This window comes from Sus scrofa, chromosome 9 (assembly GCF_054392235.1).
Source record: "Sus scrofa isolate SSC_HxYL_T2T_F1_AM1 chromosome 9, Sscrofa_HxYL_maternal_Yorkshire_Landrace_v2.0, whole genome shotgun sequence".
Taxonomy (NCBI): domain Eukaryota; kingdom Metazoa; phylum Chordata; class Mammalia; order Artiodactyla; family Suidae; genus Sus; species Sus scrofa.
In genome coordinates, this window is record NC_139391.1 from 45,527,810 (window position 1) to 45,542,575 (window position 14,766).

A 14,766-nucleotide genomic window follows, 5' to 3' on the forward strand; every position below is an offset into this window, starting at 1 on the left:
TTCTAAAGGCCACCACCCTAGAGTGAGGAAGGGCTGCAGCCACGTTGACACAAGAGGCCCTCCAGACCTGCTCAGCTCTCTGCTGCCCAGAGCCAAGTCCAAGGCCCCACGTCTTGGAGCAGCCAAGATTAGGCCAAGAGGCAGGTAAACCCAGCCAACGTAGCTCCTTCCGCTCAGAGGCCACTGTCTTCCAGGCACCCTACCTCCCCAGGCCATTTCCCGGGGCTTTCTGACCCTTGTGATACATTCAGGCCGGAACTGGGCTCAAGCCCCACCTCTGCCAAATACCCACTTGATTTGGGGGCCAGTCACTTCCTCTCCACGAGCCACGATTTCTTCTACTCTCAAATGGAAACAAAATATTCCTCAGGAGTTGCAGTGAGGATTAAAGAAGGAGCTCATCCATGGAAGGATCAAAACACATGTCAAACTGCGCTGATCTCTAGGGAGGGTCAAGGCTGAGAAATGGAAGATCTGGATTTGTTCAGATATGGATACTAATTTCCAGGATGATCTCGGGTACTTGGACTTTAGTTTCCTGACCCACAGAGGGGATGGGAGAAGACAGTTGCCCAAATCCCTTCCAGCCCTGTGGGTCCGTGGTTCCAAGGTATCACCTTGCACACCCGCCGGCCAGCCCTGAGGATGAGGCAGGATGGGAAGCACAAGGGACCCTGCGAGGACGCAAGACCTATGTCCCAGCCACAGCACCAAGGGTAACATTCAAAATATTAGCACTGGTGAGGCAGGGCACGGAACGCTCAGAAAGGATGCTCCTGGACCCTGAGCGGGAGAGATTTACTCCGAGGTCCAGAGAAAGGAGAAGAAACCCTTTCTCCGTGGACTCTCCAATCCTGTTGCTCCACTCAGGGCCCCAATCCAAGTCCACTGAGCAGTACATTCTCTCATCCCACTCTCCAAACTCCTCCACCTCCCACAACCGCAAACAAAAAGCCCACACAGTGAGTAAGAAGTCACTTAACTGGAAGCGAGATTGAAAGGGAGAGATGGGGGGAGGTGCCTTCTGACATCACCCACAGCCAACACCCGGTTGGGTGGAAGTCATTCAGGCGGGAAGGATTTTGCGACATCTAGGTGTGCCACCTGCTCTGAGGCCAAAGGGCCTGTGAATGACTCCAGGTGTTGTTCCAGCCCCTGAGATGGGTGTCAGGTTACAAGACGCATAATCATTCCAGTTTGGCAACTTCACCTGTGGGGCTGTTTTAATCGACCTGCCCCACAGTCCCCAAACCACTCCTGGAAGACAGATAGCAGTGGGACACGGCCAGCTCCCCAGGGGGAGAGAGATGCTGGACGCAAGGGACCGAGGCCCACCCTCCACTTAAGCCTCCTCCGACCAGTACAAGCTGGGCATCGCTGACCTGCACGCCAGCCAGGGCCCCATTCTGGGGCCCTGCTCCTGACTTGGGCTGCTGACCTCAGCTCCAGGCTATAGAAAATTCAGGAAGATCACAGAGCTGGCATGGTGAGTGTGGGACCCTCTGCTCCGAAGAGGTGGGAAAGGGAGGGTCTCCCCATAGAGGAACCTTCAGGCAGCCTGAGAGGACATCAGCTGAGAATTTTGCAACACCATCCAGGTTAAAAAGGAGGTCACATCTGACTCGTGCCCATACTCCAGACCCTTATAGATGTCGGTAGCCACCTGCCCTCCTTGCCAACAGCCCTAGCACCAGCACCGCGGTTGCTGAGAGGCAGGGGCCAGGGCTACACTGCCTGTTCTCCCCACCTAAATCCTGCTACTGTCTTGCCCAGTGTTTCCTGGTCTGTTGGCTGGAGACTGGCACCATTTTTCCAAGGGCAAGAGGCTATTTTGACACAAGGTGGCCCTCTGCTACCTCTCTTAGGAAACTGACTCCTTTTCTTTAAAAAAAAAAAAAAAAGAGAGAGAGAGAAAGAAAAGGAGTTCCTGTTGTGGCTCAGTAGGTTAAGAACCAGACATAGTGTCCATGAGGACACAGGTGTGGTCCCTGGCCTCACTCAGTGGGCTAAGGATCCGGCATTGCCGTGAGCTGTGATATAGGTTGCAGACCCAACTCGGATCCCGAGTTGCTGGGGCTGTGGTGTAGACAGGCTGTCGCTGTAGCTCTCTTTCTACCCCTAGCCTGGGAACTTCCGTATGCTGAGGGTACAGCCCTAAAAAGAAAAAAAAAAAAAAAAAGGAAAAAAATTAAACCATGGCAAGCTGCCTCAGGGGGTCATGGAAAGCACGTCTCTCCTTTGGGCTCTGCCTCCCTTCCGCCTCTGATACCCAGAGCTTCTCCACTGTCTTGGGACAAAGAGAAGCAACCCCATCTCTCAGAGAGGACAGCTGAGGACAGGGAGGGGAGAAGAAGAGAGCTGGGCCTGAGGCGGAACCCAGGGAATCTTCCTTCCCCAATTGCTGGCCAAGATGCTGCAGGTGCCCAAGAATCAACATGAAAACAAAAGAGGAGGGAAGGAAGGGGAGGTGGGGTGGAGGGGACATTCTCTTCAGCAGGGAGATGGGTGACTGCTGGGGCCCCTCTGGGGATGGTCTCCTGATTCCCACGTACTTTCTGTGACACTTGCCTGAACAGTCTAGCAAACCTCTAGCTCCAGGGCTGGGGTCAGAGAGGGGAAGGGGCTGGCCTGCTTTCCTCTGCAATTCAGCCAGGACAGAGTAGCATCAGCCTCCCAGGTCCCATCCCAGTGCCCTGGAAGCACAAAGAAGCTCCATCCCGCCAGGGCCCTCAGGAAAGAAGAGGGAGCAGTGCCAGCCTGCCTGGCTGTCAGTGGCTTCTTGATGGCACTTAGAACAACACAGCAGCAGGTAATTTCTAGGGCCAATCACTAGAACAGTCTCTGTACAATCAAAAGGTCACATGGCCAATTCCCTTGTTAGCTTATTAGTCTTGAGACTTTACTCTTTCTGAGACTCACTGTCTCCCTCTATAAAATAGAAACACCCACCCCACCCCCTTTGCACACACACATAGGGTTGGTGGGAAGATCGAATGGGGGAGTGATATCCGTGAATAGCCTCTATAAACCAGGGAACCCTGGAGTTCCCACTGTGGCTCAGTGGTAACAAACAAGACTAGTATCCATGAGGATGCAGGTTTGATCCCTGGGTTTGCTCAGTAGGTTAAGGATCTGGCATTGTCATGAGCTGCGGTGCAGATGCGGCTCGGATATGACATTGCTGTGGCTACAGCTCTGATTTGTCCCCTAGCCTGGGAACTTCCATATGCCAAAAATGTGGCCTTAAAAAAACCAAAAAAAAAAAAAAAAAAAAAAAAGTACTAATCCAGGGAGCCCAGTACAGCTCTGTCAGGATTTGTGACTAAAGGAGAATCTGCTCCAGGGAGGCAGGGGCGGGAGGCGGCCAGCACTGACCCTCCACTGGCCAGGGAAGGAGCCGGGCACTGCTGAATGTGTGAGCGAGGGCAGGTAGGCACGCTGGGGAGGAGGAGCCGGGCAGCAACACGGACACAGTCTAGGCTGGGACCCAAGGAACTTCTGGCCCTGGAGCTAACATTTAAGCCACCCGTGCCTGACAACCCTGTTATTTCTAAAGAGGCCCAGACAACTACAGCTCCCAGCCCCGGGAGAGATGGGACAGCCCTCCCCTCCCCTTCCCCTCCTTGTCCCCTCCCACACCTGCGGGCCACTCTCTGGACAAAGAGTCCAGCACCGTGGCTCTTTCTTAATAATGGTTCTCCTTTGACTCTATCCCACGGGTGTGCCTGGGAGGGCTCCGGGCAGTGTCTGAGCCCAGTCTCCCCTCCAGGGAAATGTGTCCTTTGATATCTGATACCTAGAGCTGAGCCCTGGAGGGAAGCTGGGGACCCTGGGACTGGCCAGCCTTGCCTTAACTCCTCACTGCCCAGGAGGCCCAGCACCACCAGAGTAGAGTGTTCAATGCCTGAGGTCTACCCAACCCTTAGGCTGTCCTGGAGGAAGCAGGTCCTCCCCGCCCTCGCCTCCTTGACCTGCCAGCTGGTGCAGACCAAAGGGCCCCCGGGCTTGGCCAGGGCTCAGGAATATGGCAGGTCAGCAGGCCAGCCTGCTGGCCGCGGGGGTCCAGAGGCATGGGCAGGGTCCACCTCTGACAGAGGCCAAGTCCAGGAGTCCACTCAGCCCTGGTGGCACCTTCCTGGGTTCACAGAGAAAAGAGATGAGCAGTCGAAAGACCCAAGAGTACAAGACAGGCAAAGAAGGGCTAGGCCCCCTCCTGTGCTCTGGGCCCCCTCAGAACTCACTGTGACCCCCAGACTAGCTCCATTCTTCCAATCACCATTCAATCTGCCCCTCCTACTGGAAGGGGGCACAAGAGGGTACAATGCCTAGGTTCTGTCCTGGAGGAGCTCAACATCCAGAGGCAGGACATCTTCTTAAGCAAAGAAGCCTAAGGGGTTGTGAAGAATCCAACACCAGAGCCAAGAGAAGGCAGTAAATTCCCTGTGGGGTGGCTGGGGAGTTATACCAGCAGAGAAAGTACTTGCGCTAGACCTTGAAGGATGAGCAGCCTTCCTCAGGCAGAGAAGGTGGGAAGGGCTTCCCAGGCAGAGGAAAGTGCGTGTGAACAGCAAGAAATAGTGAGAGTGGGGAATGAGGGAAGGGGGCTGTGGCTGGAGCAACGGGCACAGAGGGCACAGCTGAGGCCTGAGCCACATGGGGCTGTCATACAGGCTCTACATGGAGCCTGGGTTCAAGGTCCTCACCCTGCTAGGGAGCTCAGGGGGGCCAGGCCTGGTACAGCTCGCCATACCCCTGAGGCAGAGCTGTAGGGATCCAGCTCCTTTTATTCATTCACCCCAAGAAACGGGCAGCACGCCTCCTCTGTGTCCACACTAGATGTGCCAGGGTGAGAAAGCAGATGGGGGGCCTGTGCACGTGGAGCTCAGAGACTAGAGGAAGTGGAGGGCGGGAGGGGTAGATGGTTATCAAACACACAAACCCATGTTTCAGTAACAACTGAGTTACGGGGCTGTGATGAAACACGGAGGGCACTGTGAGAGCCGGACCAGGGTGTAGCCTTGGTGGAGGTCAGCGGAGGCTGAGGACTGCACAGGAGCTGGGATGCAGGGAGAAGGGCCAGGCCAGGTGGAGGAACCGTATGTGAGAAGGCAGATGTGCATCCCCCAGGCCCTCTTCCAGGGCTCTTCCCCTGCCCTTGGGGTAGAGGTCTGTGCCTCCTGCTTTGGAGAAGTGGCTTAGGAGCCAGGCCCCGTCCATGCCCTCAAGTGCTTCCTCAACCTCTCCACCTTCCCTCCCCACAGCCAGGAACCCAGAGGTTGTCTGTAACAAACGCCCTTCTCCCCCCAGCCTGTCCCCTTGACAAAGAATCTCAAGAGCTGAAAGTGGGGACGTGAGGAGAGAGGCTAGTCCAGGGCAGAGGGGGAACACAGCAGAAAGAGATCAAAAATGGCTCAGGGACTCTGCACAGACTTTCCAAAGCCCTGGAACCAACCCAGGATGGCCAGAGACAAATGGTCTCAGGTCTGAAACTCCCTCAGCGGGCCTCTCAGATTTGCAGGCAGCTCTCCTCCCATCAGGCTGTTTTCTTGCTCAGATGAAAACATTTGCCTCTATGAAACACCTCAAATGCCCAAGCCATGATTTCTCAAGACAATGATTCCCTAAAACCGAAAATGCGTTCATCTGCCACATTCCCTTATAAATCTGTTGCTACCAGACTGTGAGCTTCTTAAGGAAGGTCTGAGTCGCTATTTTTTTAGCCTCAAACCTACAGCACAGGGCCTGGCAGAGAGCAGGCACTTGATGCATGTTTGTGAATGAAGGACAAATAAATTGACCAAAGACTGAAACCCCTAGAATGAGTGCCTCTGATTTATCTCACCGAAAACAAGATTAGCCAAGTCCGATTGGAAAAGATGCCAGATGCTGCCGGAAGTGTTACCCAGCAGGATTCATCCCAGATGGGGCCGGGGTGAGGGAGGGGCCCGCCTGAGTCCAACCAGAAACCCCCACGATGGGGAGGAGAGAGAATCTGAGCAAAGCCAATGTGGCAATCCCCCTGCAATTGTGCTCAGCTCCACCTCGAAGCCTGCAGCCCTAACTGTTGCAATTGCAGCAGAGAAATTTGTCAACAAGCCTCAAAACCGCAAGACGTCGCCCCTTCCTCTCCCGCCCAGAGCAGCTGCCAACTTCCTGGCATAATCCACAAGCAACCGGAAACTCTCACAGGGCCACGGGTGAAAGAACACTGGAGGAAGAGGCTGAGAGACTCAGATGGCACCTGTCCAGGGGCGGCAGCAGTGTCTTCTGTCACAAAATGTTGTGCACATCCATCTGGCCGGGCTCTGCCTGCTGGCGTGCCTGAGCCCACAAATGCTTTCAGCATTTCCTGCAGTCTCAGTTTCTTCCTTGAGAATGTGCATTCATTCATTCGGCGCGTTTTCCTGAGCATACACCACATGCTCCGCGCTGGCAAGACATAGCAGATCAGAGAACACCCCAAGCTGAGGTTTTGGGTATACTCCATGGATGGAAGAGAGGCAGGGGAAACTACTTCCCCCACCCCGGGCAGAGCAGATGTGACAGAAAGGGAGTGACGAAGCTGAGGTCACCTTGCCCACCTTCATCCTTTTCCCACCCACCCTGCCACTGGGGACTTGACGCATGATCACACCTCTGACCCACAGAGAAGAGGGTCCTGCCAGGCAGTCGGGAGGACCTACCTGGTGAGCAGGAACCACTGGCACCCTAAAAAGAATAATACCAGCAGTCACCTCTCATCTCTACCCAAACACAGAAAGGGCAGCATTTTGTGGCTTGCAAAGCACATTCACAGCCAGAATCTCCCTGAGTCTTAGCTCCTGCTTGCCTCCCACCCCCTGAGCAACCTCTGGGGGCTCCGCCAAATGCCCCAGGAGGCCGCAGAGCCCTGAGCTGGCCTTGCTTTTGTCTACTGTGGAAATTTCCTTCACTGCCCAGCTTCTACTCAAAGACCTTCTGCTGCTTCAAACAACTTCCCCTTTGCCAAGAGAAAGCCATCTTTCTGGAACCTCCCCGTTCATCTTCAGCATCCTCTTTGCCTCTACCTTGAGGTGGCCTTACACATTTTAAAGGACCATGTCTGTGCCACCCTGAGTCTTGATGTCTCTGGCCTGCATCCTCCACCCTTTGTTCATAGAGAGATCATACAGGTCACATGACACCATTTCAGGTGCCCTCAATGCCCTGCTCACTCTCCGCCAGGGCACCCTAGTCCTCCAATTCTGCTGAAGTCAGAACCCTTGCCCTAATGAAACCACTAAAATAGCTACCCTTTGCTGAGCTCCTATTACACACATGTCAGGCCTCTACTAGGCTCTTCCTCATTAATAATTAATGATTTTTCAGTATCTATTATGTCAAGCACTTGCTAGGTTCTACATAAATATTGTTATTAATTATTAATAAAAAATAAGACAATATATATTCCTATGGGCACATAAGCCTTTGCCTCCTTGTTCATTGCTGAAACTTCAGCCCCGGAACAATGCCTTACTAAATGGATAAAGCAGTATCATTACTGCTGTTGTTGTTATTAATATTTATTGCATTCGTACTATATACTAGGCAATGTGCTATATGCTATGCATATTTGGGTCTTAAGAGGAAAACTTTTTTTTTCTTTTTTTGGCCACCCGGAGGCATGAGGAGTTCCCAGGCCAGGGATCAGATCTGAGCCCTAGCTGCAACCTAAGCGGCCACTTCGGCAATGTGGGATCCTTAACCCACTGTGCCAGGCCGGGAATTGAATTTATGACCCAGCACTCCCAAGATGCTGCCAATCCCATTGCACCGCATCGGGAACTCCAAAGGAAGACTTATTGACTCACCCTCTCTGTCTTTCTCCCATACACACACACACACAAACACGCACAACTGAAACTCCCAGGGGTTAAATAACTTGCCTGAAGTCTGTGCTCCATCCGCTATAAAACACAACCTCCCCTAGCAAATGGCAGCCCAGCAAGAAGAAACTTCACCGAGCGCTCCCACAGTTATGTGAGTGGGCGGGAAAGGGGGAAAGGCGCTTCAGGTTATGCAACTGCAAAGTAACAGGGGCAGAGCAGTCAGCGCAGCAGCACCAAAGCACTATTTATAGGATCACGCTTTCAGGGTTCACCGGCAGAGATCCGGGAATCACTACAGACTTTGGCCAGGAGATGGCAGCTCTTCGTTGCAGCAGCCAAACCGGCCCACCGGAGGCTGGTTCTCTGGCAGCATCTAGAACAAGGGAGAAGGCTCAGTCCTGCCCTGTGCAGAGCCGACACGCAGACCCTCCTCCAGTGCTGTGGGGAGTCCTGCTCACAAGCCTCCAGGGCATTGGAGCCAAGGGAAAAAGACTCCTCTGTAAGTCAAAGCACTGAGCCCCGTGCATCTTCTCAGTTCATCCTCACCGACAACCCTGTGAAACTGATCACATTCTCCCGTTTCACAGGTGAGGAAACTGAGACTCAGGCAAACGAACTTGCCCAGGACCAGGCTCAGTCCAGAGCTGACTCAGAGCTCAGGAGGTTACAGAATCAGGGACAGCTCCCCCCTCCCCACGACTAAAGTGATTGCGCCCCCCTCAGACTGCAAACACCAACCACAGAGAACCATGAGCAAGTCTATGATGATGATGAGAGGACCAGATGGGCTTAAAAGGTGCATCATAACTAGCAGGTGACAACCCTCTCAGTCTGATCACACCTGAGTTCCAAAGGAGGCAACCGGGCCCAGGAGATGTTAAATGATTCACCTAAGGTGAACAGTAGCTCAAAAAATAGCGCAGCAGGTAAACAGGAGGGGCAGTCTTTATCACACCAAAGTCCACCTTCCCTCCCTGCCATTTCTCTCCCTGTTAAGGTTTAAAAGGACAATTCAGAACAGGCAAAAGATAATGTGGTTTTTCAAAGGCAATATAAACTTTATAGGGTTCTTTTATAAACCTCAGCCAGCATCCGGCTGTTCTATAGTTCAGGTCAATTGCAAGATTTAGGGAGTCCTGCCAAGCTTTAAGATCCATTAGCCCTTCCCAAAGGCAAAGCCCTAAGGGTCCCTGCCAGTCCAAGTGGCCTGACTCCGGAGGGCTCTCATGTATAGCTTCGTCTCCCGATCCCCAGCCCTCACTTCATGTCCCCTCTGGCATCACAGCCAGGATCTTCTCAGGAAACTCATAGCTTCATCTCCCGATCCCCCAACCCTCACTTCATGTCCCCTCTCCAAACCTTACCTGTCATAGCTGAGGCACCCCAGAGGCAGGGTACCCTTTCCGGCTTGGCAAAGGCATCAAAGTGCAGGTGGCGAAGACACAGCTGCTTGCCGTTAGGCTGGGGGTGGGATGCAGGTTCAGGGGTCAGAGAACAGGGCACCTGAGCGAGCCAATGGTCAAGGCCACTCTGTGAGCTGACTCTGCACAGCTTCTGGGTCCCCTGGCTCACTCAAAGAACTTTCCCTTCCCCTTCCCCTGGGATCCCCCCACCCCAGCACTGTGTCATCAGCCTTAGCAACTTAGCTGCCACCTGCCAGAGCCACAGAGGACCTGTATATTCCATCGCCTGGCAACAGCAGCATCCCTGCTGTAGGTGTTCCCCGAGAGACCAAGGGAAGCTGGGGCTTTAGACCCCATGGGAGCTTAAAGCTGCCACAAATCAGATCAGTGCCAGAAAGCCCGTTCCTCTAGGCCCCTGCTTTTCTCCCTTCTTCTACACCCCAAATCACCCCAGTTCTGCCCCTACCGCCTTCTTTCCAAAACAAGGAAATGCAGAGTCGGCTTTATGGAAAGGAGGAGAGAAATAATGCCCAGGGGCAATCTGCTTGGCAAGGAAAGCAGACAGAGGAACTGGCCAGGCTTTTTGTTCCTTTGGCCTCTGTGAACTGTTGTCTCTCTTTGCCTCATCATTAGCCTGGTGGTGCCTGTTTCGGTGTGTTGTGAGTAACACTCTTATCTGCTTCACCATCTCTGAGTTCCCAATTACCCAAAGGAACCTCGAGGTTCAGAGAGGTTGAGGAGCAGGCCTAAGGCCGCCCAGCAAATCCAAAGAAGGGCAAGACGAGAACTCATACTCCTCCCTGGCTGGGTCTCTGTGGCTTCTCTACAGTACACTTAATCCTCACCCCAAAACAGGAGCTGCCTTGTGTTTGGGTTCATCATCTCTGAGAGCGTCGTCTGTGATTTGGAGCTGAGCTAAACCTAACCAGGAGTTTCTCCAGGATCAAAAACAACAGGGGCTAATTGGGAAATAAAGGAAGGAGAGAAGCAGGTGAGAAAGGTGCCACGCCAATGGAGGAGAGGAAAGGAGAGAACTAATATCAATAAAGCCCCTACTAGGCACCAGGCCCTGCAATAGGCCCTTTCCTCAATACAATCTGGGAGGAAGTTCTCCTTACCCCAGTTCATGGATGAGCTAGCAGAGTCAGGAACCAGGGGAGGTGGGTGTGCTTTCAGCCTGAGACATGCTGGGCATCATCTCTGCCGTTGATTGCTTGCTAATTATATGCAACCAGACTTCCTTGCAAGGGAGTAAAGAATCAGAAGGACCCAGCACCAGCTGATGACTCCCGGAGAGGTTCCTGAAATGGTGGGGAAATTAAAATAATGGTCCACCGAGTCCAAAACTTGTCCCCAAGGGCTGGATTTGTTACTTGCTCTGAGGCCATAGCGACCACTGCATCTACAGGAGTCTTGGTTTTTCTCTTCTGTGAAACGGGGATCATTTCTCAGAGTTGTTGTGAGGGTATTTAATCCTCACAGCATTTATGAAAGAGATACAACAATACCCAACTGCAGAATTAATTGTCTGGGTCTTGGATTAATGTCTTTCTGCCTCCAGTGACCAACTGAGAAGCAGAGAAGGAAGATTCTCTGAGCAAATCAGGTGATGGGCGGGTGTTTTTCAGTCCTCTAATTTCCACCCACCCCTGTCTCCTCCAGCTCGGGCCCTTCTGGGTATTCCTGTCCTCCTACTGCACTCCAGACAGCAGGGGCCTCCTTCCCATAGGATCCTGGGGTCAGACACTGGTTGGGCTGGACCCGTGAGTCAGGGCTCTGCAGCAGCCTGGATCAGCAGAGCAGCCAGGCCTGACCCAGCCAATGCCCCCAAACGAAAGGGGAAGGACCGTGCCTTGGCGTGGGCTGGGCAGGGCCTGGGGCTGTGGCAGTTGCAATTGCAGCATTTGAACAGGGGATAAACAGAGACGCCTCCAGCAAAGCAGAAGGAAGCACAGCTGGTCTTTGGTGGACTCTCAGCCCCTTCCCTCTATCAATTCCAGGGCAAGACACTTCCTGTCTGGCCGGTTTTCTCATCAGAAAACAGTGACGTTGCCTGTGATGGTCTCCAGAGCCCTTGGCATCCTGTGATCATGCAGGGACTCACTATAGTGTGGGGGGCGGGCTGGATCCCGAGGACTTACCTGGTTCCCACATCTCTCAGCCCCCCTTGCCTCCTTTCTCCAGCTCAGGATTGATTCTGGACTGAAAGGCAAGGCAGCTGCCCTGAGTCTTCATCGCCATCCTTCTCAGGAAAGTCATTGACATGGATGTTCCTTAGCTGCCACTCAACTAAAACGCACCCACCTCCCTGCCCATTATCCCCGATACCCCTGACCTTCAGAAGTTCCCCTTCCTAGCAGTTTAGCAACCCATCACCTCTGATCTCTTCGTGCTGGAGATGTTTGCCAGAGAGGCTTCAAGAAAAGCCACAGAGTGAGCCACTAGATGGAAGAACTTGGGCAGCATAAGAGTCAGCAGAACCGGCCAGCCTGCCTTTTTATCTTCTTTTTGACCCTCAGGTACACGGCCCTGGGTAAATCATAATCTTTGATGCATGGCACTGTTCACTGTTGGTCCATGCAGGGCTCCCTGCAACTCACCACCTAGTTCCATGGTTTCAGCAATGAAATAAGCCTCCAGGAGTTCCCACTGTGGCCAAGTGGGTTAAGGATCCAGGGTTGTCACTGCAGCGGCTCAGTGCTGCTGATGTGCAATGGGTTCAATCCCTGGCCTGGGAACTTTCACATGCCATGGGGTGCAGCCAAAAAACAACCAACCAACCAAAACAATGTAATAAGCCTCCAGAGAGCCACCACCCAAAACAAAAGCTAGGATTTAACAATAACCTACATCTAACCGGGGGAGCCCCCTGCTGGGGGAGGTTGGCAAGTCTTTTTTGTTTACTAGTTTAACAAATCTTGATTGTACATTTTGATAGACCAGAGACAGTGCTAGAATCATCCTGAATCCCATGCTCATCATTTCCTTATTCTTTATGAAAAAGATTCTGTGCCATATGAAAACTTTTGGGACTTAATTTTTCCTTTAATTTGAAATTGCTTAGGCTATTCATATTACTTTGTGGCACCATAGATCATGTGTTTTGAGTGTAGCATAACATTCCGTTATGTGTCTATACCACAGTCAGTCAGCCTGAGACTGAGCCTGTGATATTTTCCTCAATGCTTTCATTCAATAAATTTTGATTAAATACCTGCTATTATAGGAGATACCAGGAATGCAGTAATGACCAAGATAATCACAGCCTCTATAATTTTAGCTTTCAGGGTTTTTTTCCTCTTTCTCTTTTGTTTTGAAAAGCTATGGATTTTTCTCCCTATAATTAACCACTATGCAGTTGATAGCGATTGAAAAACGTATTAGCCAAGGAGTTCCCATCCCGGCTCAGCGGTAACGAACATGACTAGTATCCATGAGGACTGGGGTTCAATCCCTGGCCTTGCTCAGTGGGTTAAGGATCCAGCGTTGCTGTGAGCTGTAGTGTAGGTCACAGACACTGCTCAGATCCTCTGTTGCTGTGGCTGTGGTGTAGGCGGGCAGCTGTAGCTCTGATTAGACCCCTAGCCTGGGAATTTCCATATGCCATGGGTGAGGCCCTAAAAAGACCGGGAAAAAAAAAAAAAAAAAAGGAAGAAAGAAACAAGGGTACTAAGGTCACTTTAGTTCAGAGATGAGGAATTCAAGAAAATAGACCAAAGCCTCTTTTGTTTCCTCTCTCGGCTTCTAGCACAATTCCACAGGCATCAAAGACATACAGTCAATATTTGTTGAAATAGTAAACCAAAGAAACTTGCCCTGTCTCCTTTAACCAATGCAGGCATGTGTGTGCAGGCAGACTCCATGAAAAGGAATGATTTGATGGGGGAAGGGCCACCGATTGGATGTCCCTGATACCCCTCCAACCTGCCCCTCCTGCAGCCTTCGGCATCCCAGCAGATACCCTCTCACCTGCTCACTAAAAACCCAAGAGCATCCAGTTTGTTGGCAAAGCCTATTGCCTTTATCATCCACACACAGGTGGAATCTTTGCACCAGCCGTCATTTCTCCCTCCCTGCTGTAGCCACGCTGAGCTCCATTCTGTTTCTCCAACGCCATTCTGACTCCTGCCTGCCTGGCTGCTTCCTGTCACTCAAGTCTCAGGCCAGAGGCCCTCCCTAACCTGACCCCTTCCTAGACCTCCCACTCTATGAATCCAGCCAGGCGCTGTCTCCTGTTATCCTGTTACTCTCTGTCTAGCCCCATCACTCTCTGGGTTTATCTGTTGACGTCCGTCTTCCTCTATTCTCCCCCGCAACCCCCACCTCCCCCACCCCAGGGATACAAGCTTCTTGAGGCCATGGTGTCACCTAACTTCTTTGACTCTTCTCCCAGCCTGCTATTTCTCATTTGTCTTTGAATCCACAACTCCTAGAACAGTTCCTGGTACAAGGCAGACGCTCCACAAGTATTTGCTTAATACTTAGACCTAGGGGATGCTACCCACTCTGCTTATTAGACAAGTTATCAATTCTTTTCACTTTTGAATTCGAGTTCGGCAAAAGGACTGTGTAAACTGCTATGTGCTGACTGTGTATAGATGACTGTGGGTAAGATTCTCACCCAAATCTGTAGCTACCGCAATGGGAACCTGCAAGTAGTTCCGGGCCCTGGGAATGGTGGAGGAGAGACGGCCAGGGAGGAACTACAGTGCAGAGCCAGGTTCAGTTTAGTTTATCAGTCCTTTACTGAGCCTCTACTAGGTACGAGGTGGATGCAAAGCACTGAGGACACAAAGGCAATAAGAAATAGAGGAGTTCCCGTCATGGCACAGCAGAAACAATCCGAGTAGGAACCGTGAGGTTGCGGGTTCGATCCCTGGCCTCGCTCAGTGGATTAAGGATACAACGTTGCCGAGAGCTGTGGTGTAGGTCGTAGACACGGCTCGGATCTGGTGTGGCTGTGGCTGTAGTATAGGCCGGCAGCTATAGCTCCAATTAGACCCCTAGCCTGGGAACCTCCACAGGCCGCAGGTGCAACCCTAAAAAGACAAAGGACCAAAAAACAAACAAACAAACAAAAAAAAACACCTAAAAAGAGAAGAAGAAATAGAGACCACTGAGCACTTAGTGTCATCGGGCCTTTTAATGGAGATAAATAGAGAGAGCTCATTGTGGTTTAAATTTATACTGGCCTGATGAATGATGAAATCAGGTATCTTCTGGCATTTATTGGCCATGGAAGCACCCCTTTTGCGAAGTGTCCATTCAAATTTTTACAGAACTACAACACCACCTTTAAAAGTTGACAAATGATTGCCAAAAACACCCCATGGATCAGAATCATCTTAAGAAACTCAGCGATACCCACAACAGCCCAGCTGCCAGTCATTCCTACAATTGCTAACTAGTTACTGCAGCTAGTAACCCTGTTGTGCCGGGTCGTTGAGATGCATAACTGAATTTTCTATTTTGAACCAATTATTTAGACATCATAGAGTCCCATCCCACCCCCAGCT

The 14,766-nt window shown here is 51.9% G+C and overlaps 2 protein-coding genes and 1 long non-coding RNA gene across 10 annotated transcripts in view; 2 read left to right on the forward strand and 1 right to left on the reverse strand.

The window, feature by feature from the left end:
• IL10RA (interleukin 10 receptor subunit alpha) overlaps nucleotides 1–14,766 on the forward strand; it is a 926,736-nt gene that overhangs the window by 89,570 nt on the left and 822,400 nt on the right. The gene's annotated exons all lie outside the window — the stretch shown is intronic.
• LOC100622439 (small integral membrane protein 35) overlaps nucleotides 1–14,766 on the reverse strand; it is a 118,876-nt gene that overhangs the window by 65,798 nt on the left and 38,312 nt on the right. Inside the window, exons 1-2 of one of the 5 annotated variants that reach the window (XR_014815411.1) lie at nucleotides 11,392–13,522; nucleotides 10,369–10,551 (exon numbers count right to left, since the gene is read on the reverse strand). The exons of 3 other annotated variants lie outside the window; for them this stretch is intronic. This is a non-coding gene — a long non-coding RNA (small integral membrane protein 35). Of the gene's footprint in view, nucleotides 1–9,211; nucleotides 9,741–10,368; nucleotides 10,552–11,391; nucleotides 13,523–14,766 lie in introns of those variants that run through there. One more of the 5 variants, XR_014815412.1, reaches the window with a different exon arrangement.
• Nucleotides 1,254–14,766, forward strand: part of TMPRSS4 (transmembrane serine protease 4) — a 34,724-nt gene continuing 21,211 nt past the window's right edge. For all 4 annotated transcript variants that reach the window (XM_005653708.4, XM_084976316.1, XM_021062910.2 and 1 more), the window contains exon 1: nucleotides 1,254–1,486. In XM_005653708.4, the coding sequence (XP_005653765.1) occupies nucleotides 1,484–1,486 (3 nt within the window). In that variant the 5' untranslated portion in view covers nucleotides 1,254–1,483. The remainder of the gene's footprint in view (nucleotides 1,487–14,766) is intronic.